This window comes from Solanum lycopersicum, chromosome 1, assembly GCF_036512215.1.
Source record: "Solanum lycopersicum chromosome 1, SLM_r2.1".
NCBI lineage: Eukaryota > Viridiplantae > Streptophyta > Magnoliopsida > Solanales > Solanaceae > Solanum > Solanum lycopersicum.
The window spans coordinates 89,168,715-89,190,233 of NC_090800.1; the positions used below are offsets into that span (position 1 = coordinate 89,168,715).

At 32.1% G+C, this 21,519-nt stretch overlaps 5 protein-coding genes across 5 annotated transcripts; 4 read left to right on the top strand and 1 right to left on the bottom strand.

Moving 5' to 3' along the window:
- Nucleotides 1–984: 984 nt before the first annotated feature.
- LOC101246768 (vacuolar iron transporter) lies at nt 985–1,755 on the bottom strand. The gene has a single exon (XM_004230594.5). It carries the CDS (start codon nt 1,670–1,672, stop codon nt 1,034–1,036), a length of 639 nt encoding a protein of 212 aa, XP_004230642.1. The 5' UTR covers nt 1,673–1,755; the 3' UTR covers nt 985–1,033.
- A 7,482-nt stretch (nt 1,756–9,237) lies between these two features.
- LOC101262666 (uncharacterized) lies at nt 9,238–12,102 on the top strand. The gene is made up of 2 exons (XM_004230562.5): nt 9,238–10,870; nt 11,684–12,102. The coding sequence occupies exon 1, from the start codon at nt 9,372–9,374 to the stop codon at nt 10,836–10,838; it is 1,467 nt and encodes a 488-aa protein (XP_004230610.1). The 5' UTR covers nt 9,238–9,371; the 3' UTR covers nt 10,839–10,870; nt 11,684–12,102.
- A 1,382-nt stretch (nt 12,103–13,484) lies between these two features.
- Nucleotides 13,485–14,559, top strand: LOC101245892 (vacuolar iron transporter). The gene has a single exon (XM_004230591.5). It carries the CDS (start codon nt 13,817–13,819, stop codon nt 14,432–14,434), a length of 618 nt encoding a protein of 205 aa, XP_004230639.1. The 5' UTR covers nt 13,485–13,816; the 3' UTR covers nt 14,435–14,559.
- Nucleotides 14,560–16,203: 1,644 nt separating this feature from the next.
- On the top strand, nt 16,204–17,072 carry LOC101268232 (vacuolar iron transporter). The gene has a single exon (XM_004230581.5). It carries the CDS (start codon nt 16,291–16,293, stop codon nt 16,936–16,938), a length of 648 nt encoding a protein of 215 aa, XP_004230629.1. The 5' UTR covers nt 16,204–16,290; the 3' UTR covers nt 16,939–17,072.
- A 1,964-nt stretch (nt 17,073–19,036) lies between these two features.
- Nucleotides 19,037–20,103, top strand: LOC101245593 (vacuolar iron transporter). The gene has a single exon (XM_004230590.5). It carries the CDS (start codon nt 19,287–19,289, stop codon nt 19,938–19,940), a length of 654 nt encoding a protein of 217 aa, XP_004230638.1. The 5' UTR covers nt 19,037–19,286; the 3' UTR covers nt 19,941–20,103.
- Nucleotides 20,104–21,519: the final 1,416 nt, after the last annotated feature.

The following is a 21,519-nucleotide window of genomic DNA, read 5'->3' on the forward strand; positions in this document are numbered from 1 at the left end:
TTAAAAAAAAAGTTGTTGATGTGTTTGGCAAATCAGTGCTGATAAACAACTTTTTAAATCAAAATGTATGAAATACCCTTTAAAGTTGTTAACATAATAAAAGTTAATTAATTTATATTTAACAGCCATAAATAATTATATTTTGCTATCATTCACATATTTCTTTATTATCACAAATTATTTATAAGAGGAATATAAATTTTTATTTAAGTTATATGTGCAACTTATTTTACATTTTTTAATAATATATAATTTGAATAGATCACTAGAAAGATTTAAGATTTATCTTATTTTCATTCATTAGTAATAGTAATTGTCTATCATCCACACGTGAAAAGGAAAAAATGGAAGATAATTGTATATAAGAAAATTATTAAGTATTAATTTATGATAACGCTTGTTAAAATATTTTCAAAATCATTTATATTTGGTATATTATAAGATAATTGTATATAAGAAAATGATTAAGTATTAATTATAAAACTGTGAAATTTTTTTTTTAAAATTTAACACAAATTTATTTGAGACGTACCGAACTAACATCATTTTTGCTTATAAGGAGCCAATTATTTGTTTGAGTCACGTAGCCATTGTTTCCTTTCCTTCCAATAATTCATGAATTCAATATATGCAAATCTATAGTCTATGCCAGAAATTATCTTTTTTCTACGTATAATATAAGTAACAAACAGAAATTATGAGTATTACCGTTTATAAGTATATATATATAATTTTGTGATACCTTTAATTTTATTTTTTTTAAAAAAAATTTGGAATAATCGAGTATCCACTACCACCTCCTATATATATATATATATATATATATATATAAACATTAAAGTAAATAAAGGAAGAATTTGGCATAATTTTTTAAAAAAGCACAACAAACGGATTCTTTCATTACATCATCAAATTGACTAAAAATCCTCACTCAACATACATAATAATTATAACAAGGGGAAAATAAAAAGAAGAAACATCTAGTTATACTGGGACATGACCTTTAATTTATTTTAACGTATATAGTTTTTAATTAAGCATAGAGTCCAGTAACACCAACTAATTTCGTAAATCCAAAAGTGATTCCCATAGCCAACCATCCACCAATCAACACTCTTAATGAAGACTTAACCAATGGTGCTTTCCCTAAGTATGCACTTAATCCCCCAAACCCTAAAAGTGCTAAACTCACAACACCAACCACAACTCCTAATCTCACATGATAATCCTTAACAAAAGCAGCACCTAATAAAGGTACAATTGCACCTATTGCAAACGCAAAAGCAGATGCACCTGCAGCTTTTAAAGGACTAGGCAACTTTTTCTTTTTTTCTTCAAATAATTCCATTGCATTCTCTCTTTTAATTTGTGACATTTCTATGTCATACTGCGAATAAACGGACACAAATTCACCTATAGCCATGCTACATGCTCCGGCTACTAGCCCCGCCATACCGGTGACGATCATAGACTTTGAATCTTGATGAATTGCTCCTATTCCCATCATTAAAGATGATGTTGAGAGTAATCCATCGTTTGCACCTAACACTGCTGCCCTAAGCCATTGTGCTCTTTTTGAGTAATCTACTATTTCAACTTCCATATTGGTTGATTGTTTTTCTATGTCATGTTGGTTTGTGGATAATTCTTGGATATTTGTTATGGATGCCATTGAAGAAAAAGGTTATAGAAATTATATATAATGTAAACAAAGATATGGAAAAGTGTGGAGAGCACACGCCTATTTATAGCACGAAATAAAGTTGTGGAGACATGAAAAGAGGCTTTTACCGGTGGAGTGTTTATATAATGAACGAATCTGATGCATTCACATTATAATGGTTACTCAAATATATTACCCTCTCTTCGTTTCTTTTTAAATGTCATATTTTTAGTACTCTCATGTTAAAAAAATTATATGACTTTACCATTTTATCTTAATTTAATGTTTTCTTACGTTAGTTTTTCAATGCTAGACTTAACTTTTCACGCTATAATTGTTTCTCCTTTCGGCTTCCGTTACATTTTAGTTGTCATGTTGGGTCTTTTTAAAGTCGATTTTAATTAATTTTCAAAGCTAAATTAAATTTACATTGATCATTCAATATTTTAAAATAAGATTTTAGATATTCAAAAATGATGTGAAAGGTACTATAAATTATAGTAACTTTTTTCATATTAATATGATGAAAAATACATCTTAATACGTTAATCAAATTCATATAATTTCACTCTAACCAAAAATATGTCAACTAAACAGGAACGCATGAAGTAATTTAATTGTTCTACCCCTCCTTTATATCTTAAGATATATAACATTTTTTCAATAAATATTTACTATATTGAGGTGTTTGTAGTCTTCAAAACAAATTATTATGTACAAGGATAAATAGAGGAAAATGTGAGAAATTACTTTTGTCTTGAACTTCTAAAATGACAAATGATCTGAGACAATTATTTTTAGAAACCAAAAGAGCTTGTAAGATTGTATAGTTTGTCAACATCTAAATTATAATCTTAAAATATTGTATTGCTCTAATTTAATTTAACTTAAAAGATTAGTTAAAATAATATTCGATAAAAGAAAAATATCACATAAATTTTGACAGTATATATAGTTTTGGGATTTTATTTGGTATCTAAGTTTAATGTTTAACGCGCTAGTGTTGGATTAAAATTCGAATAAATCATATGGATCGTCAGTTGTCGATGAGTTGGATGTACAGATTATCAGTATATAAGTATAAATATAATGCTATACTAATGTATGCATGTGTGTTTGGAATGTAACTAAGCAACGTAGCAAACTTTGATTTGAGAATTCGTCTAAATGATCTTTTTACAATTTATTTTGTACTTTTTGTTTTGTTTGTCAGGAATTTTATGAAGAGAGAAAAAAATATTATTAATGAGATTTGAACACGCAAATATCAATTCATTTAGAATATATGAAACGCATTCATGACATCTAAAATTATTAAACTACAATGGTATGTTTATCATGAATGTCAAAAATGTATTGGTATTTAACGGTTTTGTGTATGATTTTATTTGCCTATATTAATTTTTTTCGATAAAAGGAATCTGATTGGACATCCTGAGTGACATGCATATACCTCCACCCTGGCTTCACGAATAGTGTGATATGATGGTTTATTTATTTTGATAGAAAATATTTTAACTTGGATCTACTCGACTTAAATATATAAGAAAGTTTAAACGTATGAAATTCTTCGTTCATGGTTTTCCGTTCCTTTTTGTATGCTGTACGTATTTTATTGTTTAATCACATGAAAATTTCCATTTTGAATGTACTTATCATATACTATGCCAAATGTTGTGAAAAGGGTTAAAACAATATTCTTTGTTTTTTTATGGTGCTTTGTGATCAGCAATAACTGAAAAAGAAATTCGATATTCCTTACATTTTCCATGAGAGGGATTTTAATTGAAATAAAAATAGGATCAGAATAAGGGGGGTGATTTAGTTACATTATCTTTTTAATTAATATTCTTTAACGAATGTACAAAAAAATAAATGTGAACTTGCAATAAGGGGGAATTTGATTTTCAAGATGCTATTGTCGTCTTTTATTTGTATATATATATATATTATAAAAGTGTTCTTTATTTTCTATCATTAATTCTATATAAATTAGGAAAGAGAATAATAATTATAAATATATTCGATTTTGGATTTGCCGAGTGATAAACATTCACATGTGTTTAATTCTAGTTTTAGTTCACTTTTATTTATGAAAGTATTGGCCAAAATTTAGAATCAAATCTAAGCCAATTTAGGACTTAATTTTAACCAAAGTTTCAAAAACATCAAAAAAACTGAAGGCCCCTTCAGATATAATTTCTTTTTCTTTCAAAAAGTAAAGTTTTAAGCATTAATTGTTTAGGTAATAATTGGAGCAAATTTGTGTTAGTTTTTGAGATGAATTTTTCCAAGTTTGTAATATTGGTCAACTAAAAAAGAAAAAAACAATTTACAAAACTTCAACTTTGTTCCAACACTTATTGTTATCTTTTAATAAAAATTCGCCCATTATGAAAGTGATCCAAAAGAAAGGTACTTTTGGAGAGGATTAGACATGTGATATGAAAGCATTAACAAATTTGTGCTGTGCTACACCAATCACCTGAAAATTTTCTGCCAAATTAATTAAATCATGTTGATTCTAACTATATCACTATAGTAACATTACTATTAAATCATCTAGTTAACTCTCGCAAAGTATTAAAAATTTATATTAGGGTCTGATTAAATATCATACAGAATCCATTCTTACTAGTAAAATGTTACTAGTAAATACAATGTGATAATGCTCCACTACTGATATATAAATAGATAGAGATTTTGATTTACTCCACCATTATTTTCAGACTCTTTTCTTTGAACACTCAAAATTTTCAAACAAGTTGTGTTATTTTATATACCTTGGACCAAAATAGACTTGAATGTGAAATATACTGCATCACAGAAGATAAGATGTTTAATAATGTCTAATAAAATTTTAGGCTTGTTAAATTAGGTATTAAGCCTAATTCATACTCTAAAAGTTAGCTTAAAGAGAGGAGGATTGTTCAATTCTTATAAGAAGTTCACGCATCTCATTAACCATCAATATGAGACTTTTATCATTCTTTAACAACATTGTGTTCAAAACATATAATCTTTATTTTGATTTATAACTTTTTCATATTTAATTGATCAAATCTTTTGATTTTTTTTTAACTAAAAATTAAATTATTTAAAATAAAAAAGATGTCTTTTCGGGTGGAAATAGAGAAAACAGATTTCAAAGATAATATCCGGCATTAATTGTATTCTTCGCAACCTTTAACCACTCCCACAATCCATTTCAGTATTTTTTCATAATATTTATCTAAATTATAAATAAATATTTTTTGGATGATATTTTTCATTTTATGCTAAATAAAGCATCTTTCAAGGTACCAAACACACCCTATAGCTTAATTGCTTAGTAATCTTTTTAAATATTTTAAAAATTTATGACAATATTAAATTTAATAATATTTAATTAATATCAACAAGACTAAAATCTAATATATATCTATTATCGTAAAAAGTTACTTTTGTGTTAACGTGAGCAGGAACACAGGTGGACAACGGACATAATTTTTACGCCATACAAATATTTTCCTTCAACAAAACGAAATGTACAATATAGTAGAATCACAATTCTGTTTTATTTTACTAATACATATCTCTTGTATTGTTTATTCCTTTTTTTTCCTTTTATCCGATTCACATATATGCTCTATCATCACCGACCCATCTTTTTCGGTGAGGTTTTTTTTGTTATTTTTTTTTTTTAATTTTCTTAAAAAAGTCATCTAAATGAGAACATATTTTTTCCTATTACACAAAATATTACGTATGCTTTTGCTCAATTTCAAATACATAATGCTAGTCTTTGTCAATTAAAGTATTGTTTTCGTGTGGATGCCACACTCCCCCCTTTAATTAATTGAAATTAGTTGATGTCTTAGTCAGCATTAAGATTTACTATCTTTAAGCGCACTTAATGATATATCTTACTTTCTTTTATTTCAATTTTGTTTGTCCATATTTTAGTTGTCTCTATAATTTGTCCATTTTAATTAATCAAGAAAGAACAATATTTTTCTATTATATCCTTGTTTAAACTTTTTAAAAATTTCTAAGTTTTAATTCATGATTTTTGAAATCATAATTAATAAGGATAAAATTATAATGTCATTGCGATAATTGTTGTTTTCTTAATATGTGTGTCATTTCTAAAATGGATAACTAAACAAGGACGGAGGGAGTAGTATTTCTATTAATATTATTAAATTAAATGGTAGAGTAACTATCATACATTTATTCTGTCCAATAATAATTGTTCACTATGTTATTTTGGAATGTCTAACAATACTAGTCTACTCTATGAAATCAATGACTAATTTTACACTTAGTTCCTAATTTTCCCTTATCATTAATTATAGACATTTCACTATAAATTTTTCGAGATACTCCCTCCGTCCACTATTATTTGTCATATTTATATTTTTAGAGTCAAATTATAAGAATTTTGACTAACATTTTAAGATGTATTTTTTTCATCATATTGATATGCAAAAAGTTGCAATTTATAGTACTTTTCATATAGTTTTTGAATATATAGATTTTTTGTTTAAAATATCAAATTAATGTTATTTAATTTAACTTTAAAAATTAGTCAAATTGACTTTTACAAAACGCAGTATAACAAATAAAAATAAATGGAAAAAATATTTTATTTATTATATTTAATAAGTGATATAATTAAATTACATCTTCTATTTATAATATTTTAAAGATGTGTCATAATAATAATGGACAACTATTATTGAATAGCAGGAGTAGTTGAATGACTTTGGAATTTTAAAGAGAGCTTTATATATCAATGCTTTTAAATTTTGAGTCTCAGTTATAAGTGCGAAAGAACAAGAGATTAATATATAAATGTGTTTTAACTAATAACGTGTTTGACATTACTGTTAAAAATAACTTATTTTTAGAATAATTTTTTTAAATGACTTTTTATAAAAGTGCTTTTGAAAAAATAATAATTTTTGTTTGGTTAATTCATTTGAAAAGTGTTTTTATAAATAAATTGTATTTGACTAATCTTTTTTGAGAAATGTTTTTAAGAGTCAAATTATAAAAAGGGAAAATTTCGCGGATAAGCAAACTTATATTATTTAATTACTCATCATAGCTGTAGTTTGCTATAATTACCACTCGCGACTAACATTATACATTAATTACGTGGGCTGACTTCGAGTTTATATGATTAGTCATGTTTGTATATGTATAATTCGCTAGGATATACAAATAAATATGTATAATATATAATTTTTTAGCCAATATAGATATAGAATTCGCCTCTCTCCCACTTTCTGCCCTCTCTCGCTCACCTCTATCCTCCCTTTCTCAATCTCGCTTGTCTCTCTCCTCCCTCTCCCAATCTCTCTTACCATTTATACAAATGTATATGTATAATATACAATAATATATAATTATATACATATATAATTTACCTCTCCTACTCTCTTCCCTCTCTCGCTTGCCTCTCTCGATCTCGCTCGCCTCTCTCCTATCTCTCCCAGTCTCACTCGCCTCTCTCCTCCCTCTCCCAATCACTGTTGCCATATATACAATTATAGACGTATAATATGCAATTATCTAACCAATCTACATATAGAATTGACCTTTCTCCTTACTCTTTTCCTCCTCTCTCTCCTCTCTCCTCTCTCTCCAGTCTCGCTCGCCTCTCTCCTCCAAATAACAAGTAGTTACAAATTGTAATTATCAAATAATAGCTAAAGAGAGTAATTAATTATTTTTAAGTGGCTATATGTGAAAATTTCCTTCTAGAAAAAGACAACTAAGAATCTACTTCTAATATGAAAATTATTTTATAGAGGGAAACTAGGTTTATTATAAAAATAAAAGTATTCATAAATTTTTATTTTTAAAATTTTTAAATTTACATGTTTAAAATTTTAATGAATATTTACCTTTTTGGAGAGGCTAAAATCTTTAATTTTTCTTTATCTCGTAAAAATATTATTATTACCTCTTTTCAAATTCTATAATATTATACGTAAAATAATATATAAAATATAAAATAATTATATATAAACATAAAATAAATTATATTATTTTTATAAATTCTTATATGAAATTTAATCGAATATATAAAGAATATCTAGTCTTGAGAAAAAAAATTGTTCTATTATGCATTTTAAGAAAATAGAAATTTTTAGCTTTTCCTAACAGCAGAAAAAATGTTTTTGTTTTCATTGAAAAGCACTTTTACTGATTTGCCAACACTTAACTTTTCGATAATCTTTTCCCCCTCAAAATAGTGTTAATGGCTCCCAAATAGTGGAGTGTCAAACAGGCTCTTAACTTCAGTTGGTATTGGTTTGAGTTAATAAATGTATTGGGCTAAAATTGGCCCTAACATTGGACTCAAATGAGTTAAAAATGAATGATTTATAACGTATTTAACTTGATTCAATTTTTGATATATTTTTAAATGCTAATTAAATGTAGAGAATGATTTCCGCTTAATCAATTTGTACAATATCATTTTGATTAAAATAATATGACAAATATAAATATTTTTATGCATAATAGTAATGTTAGATTTACTGGGGAAATAGTGGATTAAAATGAAAACTATTATACTGAGCGGGCTAAATCAATCAAATACAAAATTATTTATTGTTCTATTCATAAAATTTAGGCATATTTATCATCCTCGAACTAATCTACTTTGTGAAATTTGAATAGGTTGACACCCTAATCAATCTCATCTCATGAGAATCTAATGTGTATATTGTTAGTGTATTTCACACCTCAAGTTTTAATGAATTTGTTTGAAAAAAAAACTTTAAACCTTTGTCATAAATTTTTAGATTTTGATATGAATCTTTTATTATTAGTTTACTGTAGATAATCATTTGTCTTTTACAATTTTAAACCATCATTTTAAAAGCATTGAGACGTATATTATTAACCATTTATTTAAAAATATTGTATTTGTTATACATAAAACAAATTAATTTAATTTAACAAAAAATTTAAATAAATCATATATTTAATAATTTAGTTTATAGAGTTTAACATATATATTTTTAATATGTACACATTCTCATTAATTCAACAAGGAACACTCAAATTTGTACTCCATTGTTGTTGAGAATACATTAAGAGTGAAGTATTTTGAGAAATATTTTACTAGGAATTAATCAATTATATGTTTTCCTCACCTCATTCTGCTATGAATGTTCGTCAGAATCGTTGCAAATTATATACTCATAAGGTAAAGTTTATATCCGTCTTTCTCAAATTATATTTTTAAGTTTTTCTATTTAAATTGTATTTTTATATCACATTTTCCTTAATTAAATAAAAAAATCTTTAAATTCAAATCTTATTTTGCCATAGATACATTAGGACCATCAAAAGAGCTAATCGTTGAGTCGAATAAGGTAAACAAAATTTCAATATATTTCAAAAAAATGAATTGAACTATTTATTTCATATGGACAACATAAACAATTTAACACAAATATTTATACTAAAATTGCATAGGCTTAACTCGATTAAGTCATTAAGTTTTGAAAATAAATTATAATGCTAGTTTTTAATAATTATATTGAAGCGCATAATTAGTGGAAGATCGAAGGTTTAAGGAAATATTTGATTAGGAATTAAATAAAAAAATTTCGACTTTCTTACATCATCATATGATTAATTACTGCGTCCGGCCGGCTTATGTGAACCCCACCACCATTGAAAATGATGTGAAATACGGTTTACAATGGCGCAAAACCCTAAACATCCACTGAAGAACATGACACTTCCGCTCCTTCAAGAAAACGGGCAATCTTTCCGCCATCCACCGCCGCGTCCGCCGCCACCTGCCACCGCTACCTCTTCGAAAACCCCTCTAAATTGCGTTCCAATTCAGTCCACAAATTCAACCTCATCATCATCCTCTGCGTTCGATCAATTTTCTAAAAGGGTCACCAGGGACCTTCCCAATTTGTCAGACTGTCATGGCTGCGGTGTCCGAATCAATCACACCGATCCCGATGACCGCCTTCTAACCCTAGACAGCTTTTGGCGCATAGTCCTTCTTTGCAAGAACTGTATCAGGTGTGTCGATTCCGGCCAAACTTGCCCTTACTGTTTCAAGAACACGGATGATACTGATTGTTCCAAATGCCGCAGCTGCAAAAGGCAAGTTCACAAGGACTGTGTTAGTAGGTATGGAAATTCTGCGCCTTGGTCTTTTTGTTCTAGGGAAGAAGGGGGACTCTTTGTTTGTATAGATTGTTGGGTTCCAAATTTCTTTAAGAAATCAATTGGTGATTGTAGAAAGATTCAGAAGGATGTGCTTAACATACAACATTGTAGTAGTGATTTTAAATCATCTGAAAAAATTGCAAAACATGCTAACTTAGAAGGCTTAAGGAAGGAGGTTGTAGTGGGCTTGAAAGCAAAGAATAGCACCTTGCAGAAGGCTGTCGTGGCGAAAAATCCCATGGGCTTGGCTAAGAGTGCATTGGAATCAGTTGTTAAGAAAGGTAAAAGTAAGGGTAAGGTTGTAAGTAAGGATGTAAATGATGCACAATTAGCGTTTCAATTGCATCGTTCCATGAACAGTTCGCCACGAATATCAAAAACCTTAGGCCCTAAGAATTCTAGCTATGTGGGTGGTCCTGAAATCCAGACTCTTCCTAGTTCTACAGGCGAGAGGCTTAAAGTGTACTTTCGCACCAAGTATAGGGGAAAAGTTGGCCCGACTAGTCCTGAGACCCCACCTTCTGTTATGGTTTACTCTCGCGCTAGGTTGAAAGAAAAAGTTGACCAAACTACTTCAGAGACCTCACCTCGTGTTACAGTTTACTCTCGCAGAAGGTTGAAGGAAGAAGTTGGCAAGGCTAGTTCAGATGCATCGCCATGTCTTCTGGTGTACTCTCGCACAAGATTTAAAGAAAAAGTTTGTCAGACTGATTCAGAGGCTCCACCTTGTGTTACAACGAATGAGTGTGGCTCTTGTGTTGATTCTGCTTGTTCAAAAGCTGAGTTACTTACATATAAGCGGAACAAACTAAAGAGGAAAACATGCGATGAAAAGGTTGTTTTTACTGAGGACCGCTATTTGTTGAAGTATAGCAGAAGGAAAAGATGCTGGAAGCCAGGGTCGGATGTGCATGAGGATACTTTTCCTCAACCAACACCTGATCGCAGCATGCCTTCAAATTGCTGTCATTCGATCTAGTGCTTGTGCAAGCAGTAGTTTGAATTATACAGGTAAATGGACTCATCATTTATTTTGATCAACTTGTACGTTCTTGTCTTGATCTGTAGGTGATTCATTTAGCATTTGTAAACTCATTTTAGATGAAATATGAAGAAACTACCTTGCGTTAATTGTTAATTTTTTATTATTGATCTGTGAAGAGTGCTTAAGCTTATATTTCCAAACCCGCTCTTCAGCCTGGTTTTTTGAAATTGACTATTTTACCTTCGTTAAGGGTGTTAGAGATATCTGGTGGCCGAGTAAATAGCCAGGAAATGCTTGTATTTTACCATCCAAAAGTTTGTCTGTAGATAAAAAAATAAAAGGTCTATGACTGCATTTGAAGTTTCTAGAGGTTGGTAAGGTGAAAGTGGACAACCTAGAGCATTGAGTACTCTTGCTAGTGCCAGTGACTTCTCAGATTATATAGATTTTGCCAAAATTAGTTTTATGTCATCTTCATAGGCATTCGTCCTTCCCACAAACGATCTAGTACTTTGTCACAAATGTGGGTTCAGTCCTTCTAGGCCTGGTAGATTCTAACATGGCCATGATTATAGATTGTTCTGTTTAGGTTCAAGTAAGAGCTAGAAGATGTCAGCCATGAAAGCACCAACACCTAATGTCTAACGTCATTGTTCCTTTTCCCATGCTGACCTGTCATACAAAAGGTGAGCTATCCGAGTGAATGCACCTTACATAAAGTAAAAGGCTGTAACTCCCGTTCATAGATAGATTGTTCTCATTGCTGCATCATAAGTTCTCTGTTACACTCTATGAATATGTTCTTGTCACATTTTGTTCACATACATTTATATTATCAGACATGGAAGAGTGCTTCGAAGGATTGGGATCCTGCTTTCTTCTGGAAAACCAACTTCGATCATTCAATGTATTGCCACTTTGCCAGTAAGAGGATGGACAATCACGAGAACTGATGAACAAGGCTATTGGCCATGTTGGGTCAGATGTTGTAATCATTACATTCGCAATGTACTAAGCCATTATCCTTCAAAAGGTGATGAGTGTATATGATGTATCTTATCATGAGAAAGAGGTTTGGAGCCAAAGAAGTAATCTTTTGGTGCAAGTGCAGTGTAATTTCAGCGACTAGACAAGAGTTGTTTTTGTTGCATATATTTTATGTCCTCTTTCCTGTTATTGTGTTAACTTTTACAAAATAGATGATGCAGTTGTACTAATTTGTAGACCATACTGTAGTATGAAAAAGTTGAATTACTAACGTTTCAGACTTGTGGCAAACTAGTAGTGAGTTACAGAACCAAATGGACATGAAAGGGTATTCTTGTTGAAAACAGGCAAAAAAAGCATTGAATTGTTTGCTTTAGTGTAGAAGCTTCGAAAGCAGGTTGTTGGCTCATCCAGAATCAAAGTTGGAGGATGAGCCAGCTTTCTTGTGCTGAAATTAAGGGGTAATTTTGATAATAAAATTAAGTGGGAGATAGAATTGGAATTAGGGTAGAAGTAGATTTTCCAAGTTAAAAGGGATTGGGATTCAGAAGTCCTATTTGTTTCTTGTCAAACGCACAAGTAAGTAATTATCCATTTGTGAGAGAAAAACATGTCGAGATGTCCTCACCCACAAAAACAAACTCCACTGGCTCCATCTCCAGTTGATAATGTGCATAGGGCTTCTTCACCAACTAATGTTGTGGTTTCTTATGTCGATATGGACGATTCTTGTGTCAAAACGGACGATTTCATCACCTCAATTATCTACAGTAAAATTCCATTATCCATGCAATGCTGCACAATCTTTGCACACGTCCTAACCTCCATCAACACTCAATTTACCATGGGATGACGCAACTTTTTCTATTTATTTATATTTCATCTAGCTTAGGATTTTTTCTCCCTTAATAAAAACACAGTCAATGAAATACTTTAAATTTGTTTTAGTTGAATCTTCACCTTATTTTTATTTTAACTTGACATATTCTCTATCTTTTACTTGTGAGACGACTGTAAAATAATAAATTTTTATTTATTAGAGCGAAGAAATAGAGACAATGTTGGCATTCCCTAGTGGATTTTAAAGTTAAGATGATGTAATTTCATCTTTATTTTGGATATTATATAAAAGAAAAGGTTGAAGAGCTTGTGTATGGCACAGGCACACCCCACTTAGTTTTATTTTATGGTACTCCTAACTAACAAGTAATTTCGATTGTTGCAAGTGCTTTTCCTATGCAGTAATCCATAGGATGATTATGTGTGTTTCTCTTGTTGGGTGGGGTATTTGCATAGGCATTGTAACTAGAAGACTTATTTGCTCCATAATCCTAAACAGCTTATCACAAGTAACTAATGTTCGTTATTGTGATGAGAAATCTGTTATACTAAGGTGCTCATTAGAGGCTTTTATGGCCATTCAAATTAGGTATGTACAAGGCTTTTAAAGAAAGTTATCTTTATTTTGGATTATTATAAAAAAATTGAAGGGCTTGTGGTCTTTGTGGGAATGGCACAAGTCTTACTATACTCTATGAATTTTTTTGTTAACCTTAGTGCCTAAAGCACACTCCACTTAGTTTTATTTTTATAAATATATATCAACAAATAACAAGTATCTCTCAATTGTACTAAAGTGCTTTTCCTATGCAGCAATACATCCTCACAAGCTCCTTCTCCAAAGGGATCAAAAAGTCATCTTAATTAGGCCATTTTGAGGTATACACTACACATACACAGTGCACACACAAAGAAGAAGAAGAAAAAAGAAAAGTAGCACACTAGCACTTCAGTGGTTTATAAAGGCATTTTAAAAGTTTAATATTATGTGGTAAGTAACTTATTTAAAACTCTAGACTTAAAAATAAAGTTATATAACTCTATAAATAACAAAGACAGAGTCTTCATTAAACATTCAATCCAAAAAAAAGAAAACAATCCTTCATTCGCTGACATTTCATTAAAAGTTACTATAACTTTTCATCATGGCTGCTCAAAACCATCTCCAAATTACCATTCCTAAAGAAAATCAAACACCTGAAAAGGATTTTGACTACTCTCAGAGAGCACAATGGCTTCGAGCTGCTGTGTTAGGAGCAAATGATGGTTTAGTCTCAGTTGCATCTTTGATGATGGGGGTTGGAGCTGTTCAAGAAAACGTTAAAACCATGATTATTACTGGCTTTGCAGGGTTGTTTGCTGGTGCTTGTAGCATGGCTATAGGAGAGTTTGTCTCTGTCTACTCTCAACTAGACATAGAGCGAGCTCAAATGAAGAGAGACAAAGCAACAAGAGGACAGGACAGAGAACATGAACAGCTGCCAAATCCATTTCAGGCAGCAGTAGCCTCGAGTATTGCATTCTCATTGGGTGCCATTGTGCCAATTCTTGCTGCTGCATTCATAGCAAATCATAAGTTGAGGCTTGCTGTGATCGTGGCAGCGGTGAGCTTAGCATTGGTAGCATTTGGAGGAATGGGTGCTTTCTTGGGCAGAAGTCCTATGATGAAATCTTGTGCCAGAGTTTTAATTGGTGGATGGATGGCTATGGCCATTACCTTTGGCCTTACTAAGCTGATTGGCTCTACTGGATTGGAAATGTGATTGAAACTTTATGTTCCTGAATCCTAACCTTTCTTTTGTTCTACTTTAATCTCATGTAATCAAGAAACTTGTATTGCAAGTTGACTAAATCTATTGTGTTATAATACCACGAAACATTCTCTGAACCTACATTGATCTTCCTACTGATAATACTAGCTACAGCACACAACATTTTACGTACGATAGACTCATCAAACAACACTTCATTCTCAAATGTAGTTAGGATTGACTATACGAATCTTTCTGGGAGTACTCTCTGCCAATCATGACTAACACCCCAACAAATTCATTAACAAGACCATTCGTCGTGATTTGATCATTTGTAGCTAGCTGTCCACTTACCTCAACACACTTGACTATGCTCCTAGAACCCTCGATGGTGTTAACGTTTCATCAGAGCATATTTCAGTAAGAGTATGATACTAACAAGGGTAAAGCTTTTTTCAATAAGAGAATAATACAAAAAGTAAAGGACTAGAGAAGAGGATTGTGTGCATTGAAGGAAAAAACTCGATAATTTAACTTTTCACGTAAATCAACTTTGAGACAGAAACAATATGCCTATGATTTAGCATTTAGATCTATTAAAGTATTTCAAAACTTCTAAAGTACATTTCTCCAAAACACTGCAGTCACAAACACAGAATGAAAAATCTTTCAATTGGGATGTTTAATGCTTCTTCTATAAGTGACAAGCTTGGAAAATTAGCAACTGTTCGACAAAAAATTGTTCACTAAACTCCTCAAGTCATACAACAATGGAAGGTCTCAATTCCTCATATTGCAAATCATTGTTCATCATTTTGTTGAGAATTTTGTAATATAGATATATATATCATGAGGTTCACTGAAGTACATAAAATACACTGAACTTAAGTTCTGTGCATTGACGGTATATGGAACTTTTTCATTTTACACTATCAATATATATAACTCAAATCCAAAACACAATGAAAAGACAGATGATTTTTCTCTTGTATGCAACGAGTTACGACCTTCAAGGTTTCAACCGTGTGAGAATTAGAACTCTTCTATTTTCACATTTCCAAAAGCCTTCCACATAGTTCAGTTTGATAGAAGAAAAATTAAAGAAACATTGTGAGGATGGTCTAAAGAGAAAACTCCACCTTCATTCAAGATCAGATAAGACCAAAAAGATATTAAAAAAAAATTAAGAGCTTGTGGCCTTTGTGTGAATGGCACACTTATTAGTATACTCTAATATTTTCTTTTAGCTTTTAGTGTCCAAAGCACACAGCACCCAAGTTTATATTTGCTAGAAATATTTCTGTCCAAATAAGTGCTTTCCAACACTGCAAGCATCCTAACAAGCTCCTTTTGCAAAGGTCAAAAAAACATCATTTTGAAGTACCAAAAAAAAAAGAAAAGGTAATAAGGAAATAAGGTATCAGCAAGCAAAGTTGTCTATCTGTATTATGTGATCTCTTTCAAGAACATGTAAAATGTAATGTCCAATACTATCAATAGAAAAGGTTTATACCTTACAAGACATAAATAAAAAGAAGAGAAAACAGATAATATTGAGTAACTCCTTTTTTCAACAGATTACGATCCCAATCTTCGGGGAATTGATAGCACACACTAGTAATGTGTCAGGGATGAAAGAGCACAAATGCAAGATTTGAGCAAACAGGCAATCAGTGAATAAAACAATAAATCCCACTAAGCCCTGTGTGCTCTCCACACTACACAATATTTAATGGCACCACTGATGGAAATGGTTTAGTTACTTTTTTAATCATCCTACTCTATAAATAGCGCTTACCGAGTCTTCATACAACACCCATCTTTAAGAAAGAATTGCTTCTAACTAACAAGTACTTATAACTTACTCAATGGCTGCTCAAAACCAAGTCCAAATCACCATTCCTAAAGACCATAATGGCCAGAAGCAAACCCCCGGGGATGATTTTGACTACTCTCAAAGAGCACAGTGGGTTAGAGCTGCTGTTCTAGGAGCCAATGATGGATTGGTCTCAATTGCATCCTTGATGATGGGTGTTGGAGCTGTCCAAAAAGACGTAAAGGCCATGATACTTATTGGCTTTGCAGGTCTGTTTGCCGGTGCTTGTAGCATGGCCATAGGAGAGTTTGTCTCTGTGTATTCTCAATTAGACATAGAGAGAGCTCAAATGAAGAGAGACAAAGCAGCAGCAGGACAGAATCAAGAACATGAAGAAGGTAACAAGGAACAGCTGCCAAATCCATTTCAGGCAGCTGTTGCCTCGGCTATTGCATTTTCATTGGGTGCCATTGTTCCAATTCTTGCTGCTGCATTTATAGCAAACCATAAGGTGAGGCTGGCTGTGATTGTGGCTGCAGTGAGCTTGGCATTGTTAGCATTTGGAGGAATTGGTGCTTTCTTGGGCAGAAGTCCAATGGTGAAATCTTGTGCCAGAGTTTTAATTGGTGGATGGATGGCTATGGCCATTACCTTTGGCCTTACCAAGCTAATTGGCTCTAGTACTGGCATGGAGTTGTGACTGGACCCTTTATCAAGTTCAGAATCATCTTCTTAAGAAGTCGTTGTTGCATCATCCATGTCCAGTAAAATTTCATTTTCTGTATGATTCTGATGCAAATGCTTACAAAAATGGTATTGAAGTGTTGGCTATTACATATCCATTTTACTACAATGTTTTACTTCATTATGATATGCTAGGCATCATTAACTGCAATAAACTAGTGTTTATCAATAAACAAGAACAATGCCTTAATCCAAATAATGTTGGGCTAAGGCTATATCAGCTCTTCTAAAACATTCTGCTCTATTCAGCCTGACTTCCCAATGAACCATTAATAAGAGGACACAACTTGACTAATTTTACACTGGTCATTAACTAAAGGCAACTCCTCCTTTTTCTGGACTAAAGATATGTCTATACCCTGCGGGTATAGATGGAGTTAACACTTGATATTAATTTCACAACAATTAAGAGAATCAGCCAACAGAAAATTTAGACAAGTAATACACCAAGTTAAACACTTTTAATCTATACTAGTTTTCCATACATTTAGAAGTATATTTTTGTCCAAATCAAAAGAGTCCCAAATAGAGCCTGACAGATCTTTTGACTGGAATCCTTTACTAGATTACTTTTCTATGTGACAAGCTAGGAAGATTAGCTTCTATCCGACAAAGACTTATCTGCTAAACCCCTCAAGACATGCAATGATGGCTGGACACAATTCCTCATATTGCAATGGCTTGAATAATGCTGCCTTCTTATGCCCCATAATCCTACTTAGACTGTAACTATCTACTAATTATTCAGTTATCTTTATGATGAGAAATATGTTATATCATGAGGTTCATTGAACACGTGGATTTAAGCTCTGTGCATTCAAATTGTATAAAGAACTTATACTATCTACCAACACTTAATAGCAAGTCTGATACGGAAAATTCAAATACAGAATAATAACTTGCTATAATCAGTTTGATTGCGCTGCTAGTGTAAACTTACTAATATTGTCAGTGTGTATAATTTAAATCGAGAGAACACAATGTATGAAATGAGTTTCGACTACCATGTGAAAATTGGAACTTCCTGTTTTCACATTTCTAAGACCTCCAAATATCTCAATCGTCCAATTTCGAAATGCTCTAAAAACCTGTTGGACTTGGGACAGGTATCTGTTTGTTAAAGAAACAGTGCAGAAACATCATGAAGATGATATTTCTTAATGGATTTAGAGTTAATGGCCTAAAGATAGTAACTTTCACTTCATTGTGGATCAGAAAAGATATAAAAATTAAGAACTTGTAGCCTTTCTGTTAATGGCACACTTCTTGGTATACTCTAATATTTTGCTTTAACCTCTAGCATCCACAGCACACTGCAGCCTAAATTATATAATCCAAAAAGTTAGCACCCATATCTCTGTTCAATCAAGTGCTTTCCTATACAGCGATGTGTCCTCATCAGGTCATTTGAAGTTATGAACACAGAAAACAAAAAGTAGTCAGCTAAGTGCTAATACTTATGACATCAATCGTTTTTAAAAGCATTTTGAATATTTGAGACTTGAATTTTGGATTCTCGTTGACAGATTTTACTTTTTTCTGAATAAATAAAAGGAAGATACTTAATAAAACAGGCAATCAGCAAGCAAAGTTATCTATATTATGTTGAAGTTTATACTTCCGTTTCATCATGTATAAGAACGACCGTATGTGATTTCTTTGATGAACGTGCTGTATTTAATAAGCAGTACCATTAGATTTGTTATATGTGGTAGGTGTTCTGTTAGTGGATAAATTTGGTCCAAAGTAAGAAACTTTCTTAAAACTCTTCATTAAAAAATGAAGAGCTTGTGGCCTTTTTGTTGATGGCACACTCCCTGGAATACTATAATCTTTGCATTGTCAGCCTTAGTGTGGAGAGCACACTCCACCTGATTATTATATACGAAATAAAATATGTCCCATATCTCTAGAGATTCATGCATGCAAGTGCTTACCTATACAACATTCCATATTCACAGGTCACCTTTTAGGAATTGTCACTGGAAATGAGATTTTACCAGAAAAATGGTGAATCAAAAGCAAATATGGAAATGTAGATTCATTTTGCAAAATGCTAGAGTTTGTTAGTAAACAAATGCAAGTTTTAGCAAGCATACAATCAGAAAAAAAGAGATCAAATGCAAACTGACTTGTACTCACCTCACTACTATTATTTTATGGCACCACTTTCTGAGCAGGTTGATTATTTATTAGTTATCCTGCTCTATATATAACCATCAGAGGGAGGGTTGGAACTTCAAAAACAATAAGTCCTAATTAAAAAATCATCCTTTTTCTAAACAATTCCTTAGAACATTATTCATGGCTGCTCAAAACCATGTTCAACTCACTGTCATTAAAGAAAATGATAACCAGAACCGAAACCAAGTACCTGAAGAAGACACTGACTACTTCCAAAGGGCACAATGGCTTCGAGCTGCTACCTTAGGAGCCACTGATGGATTGGTTACAACTGCATCTTTGATGATGGGTGTTGGAGCTGTCAAGAAGGACGTTGATGCCATGATCCTAATCGGCTTTGCAGCATTGTTTGCGGGTGCTTGTAGCATGGCCATAGGAGAGTTTGTTTCTGTGTACTCTCAACTAGATATAGAGTTGGCTCAAATTAAGAGAGAGGCCAAAACAAGAGGACAGAATCATGAACAGAAAGAAGAAGAAGACAAGGAGGGACTCCCAAATCCATTTCTGGCAGCCGTAGCTTCAGCTATTGCATTTTCATTGGGTGGCATAATACCGATTCTTGCTGCTGGATTTATATCTAATCATAAGGTGAGGATGGGAGTGGTGGTGGCAGCAGTGAGCTTAGCATTGTTTGTATTTGGAGGGGTTGGTGCTGTTCTTGGGAAAAGTCCTGCTGTAAGGTCTTGCGCCAGAGTTTTAATCGGTGGCTGGATGGCTATGGGCATTACCTTCGGACTTACAAAGCTGATAGGCTCTGCTGGAATGGAGATGTGATTGGAATGCTATGTTTCTGTGTCCCTATTTCCAGTCCAGAATCATTTTTTTTAACAAATGTCTGCTGTTTTCCTTACTTCCAGGATAAGAATAGAATAAATGGAAGATATCTTTTTCTGTAATTGTTCTGTTATGAATGAATGATCAGATGCGTTTTCTGAAATTTATATACTTGTAATCTTTGCTTCTTCAATATGTTTGACATCATCAAATCTTTATTACTCCTTGGTAACAGAATTGCAGTCCCAGGTGAAGTAACATACTACTAATGAAGAGTTTTCATCAAGTTTGAACCATTACATGAGGCATTGTCAACACCTGTCATAATCTAACAATTCAATATATATAAATTTGGAAGTACCCTACTCCAGAAGCCCCAAAATCCCAATTATTGTCTCACCACTTGATGAGGCATGTTGGCAAACACCAAACTGTTTTACTGAAAACCCCGAGTCCCCTTATAACGATGCAATTCAGGTTTTGTATTACTCTTTTGACTCCTAGACTGTCCTCAACCATCCTATTTTGTTAAGACCTGCTTCGATTCAAATGTTTTCTCAAAACAATCCTGTTTTATAAGTAACTCCATAAATCTAAGTAGTCAAATCTTGAATCAGCCTAAGGGTTTGATAAAAACCTCAGTCAAATAGAAGAAATGGTGTTGAAACACTGAGATCTTGTAGTCAATGAGTTGAGACTTTTTTTCTTCCTTCTTCAGTGTCATTATGTGGATTGCACCCTTGTTGGAATAATTTAATGTTTTGCTTTCTTAGGAGAGCATACTCCACACTATAATACAATAAGAAAGTGTAATATATGACTCATCTGTGTTCATGCAAGTGCTTTCCTATACAGCAATCCTTACCTTATTTACTACAAACCTTTCTTTCCATAAGTCACAAAGTGTTCAGTACTCACTATTATACGTCTTTCATCTCAGGGAATAGAATAAAAGTAAATGTATTTGTATGATAGATAAAAAGACATTATTGTATACTTCAACATGTTTCTGGAACATATGATTTTATCACCGAGAAAACGCTGAGCAAAGGATCAAGAAGCAAGCATGAATATATGTCACTGCTTTCTGAATAAGCAAATGCAGGCCCTCATTATCTGTAAGATATGATGTGTGCTATTTCATTCAATTACATGATAACTGTTCATTAGCAATAAAGGAAAAAAAAGGGTAAATCATAGAAGAAATAAAATAAACTATCTGCAGGACATCTATTATAGTGTTACATGACCAGAGTGTTCAATTAGTGGATTCATAAAGTTTATTTGGTCTAAAGTGACTTTATTAAAACTATGGAATTAAGAAAATGTAGAGCTTGTGGGCTTTAAGTGATGGCACACTCCCTGGAATTCTATAATCTTTGCCTTAGTATGTGGAGAGCACACTCCACCCTATTTTTATATACCAAAGGAAGTACGTCCCTTAGCTAAGTGTTTTCCTATACAGCATCCATTTTCACAAGCCCCTCATGAATTCATTTCATAATTCATAACAGATTGTAGCCTCTAGCTCTCGGTGTTATGTTTTGACACTTGAAAGAGAACCGTCATCGTGAAATAT

Bases quoted from the DNA above. Each gene is read 5' to 3' on its own strand.
- LOC101245593 (XM_004230590.5), top strand. From the start codon at position 19,287: ATGGCTGCTCAAAACCATGTTCAACTCACTGTCATTAAAGAAAATGAT.
- LOC101246768 (XM_004230594.5), bottom strand. From the start codon at position 1,672: ATGGCATCCATAACAAATATCCAAGAATTATCCACAAACCAACATGAC.
- LOC101268232 (XM_004230581.5), top strand. From the start codon at position 16,291: ATGGCTGCTCAAAACCAAGTCCAAATCACCATTCCTAAAGACCATAAT.
- LOC101262666 (XM_004230562.5), top strand. From the start codon at position 9,372: ATGGCGCAAAACCCTAAACATCCACTGAAGAACATGACACTTCCGCTC.
- LOC101245892 (XM_004230591.5), top strand. From the start codon at position 13,817: ATGGCTGCTCAAAACCATCTCCAAATTACCATTCCTAAAGAAAATCAA.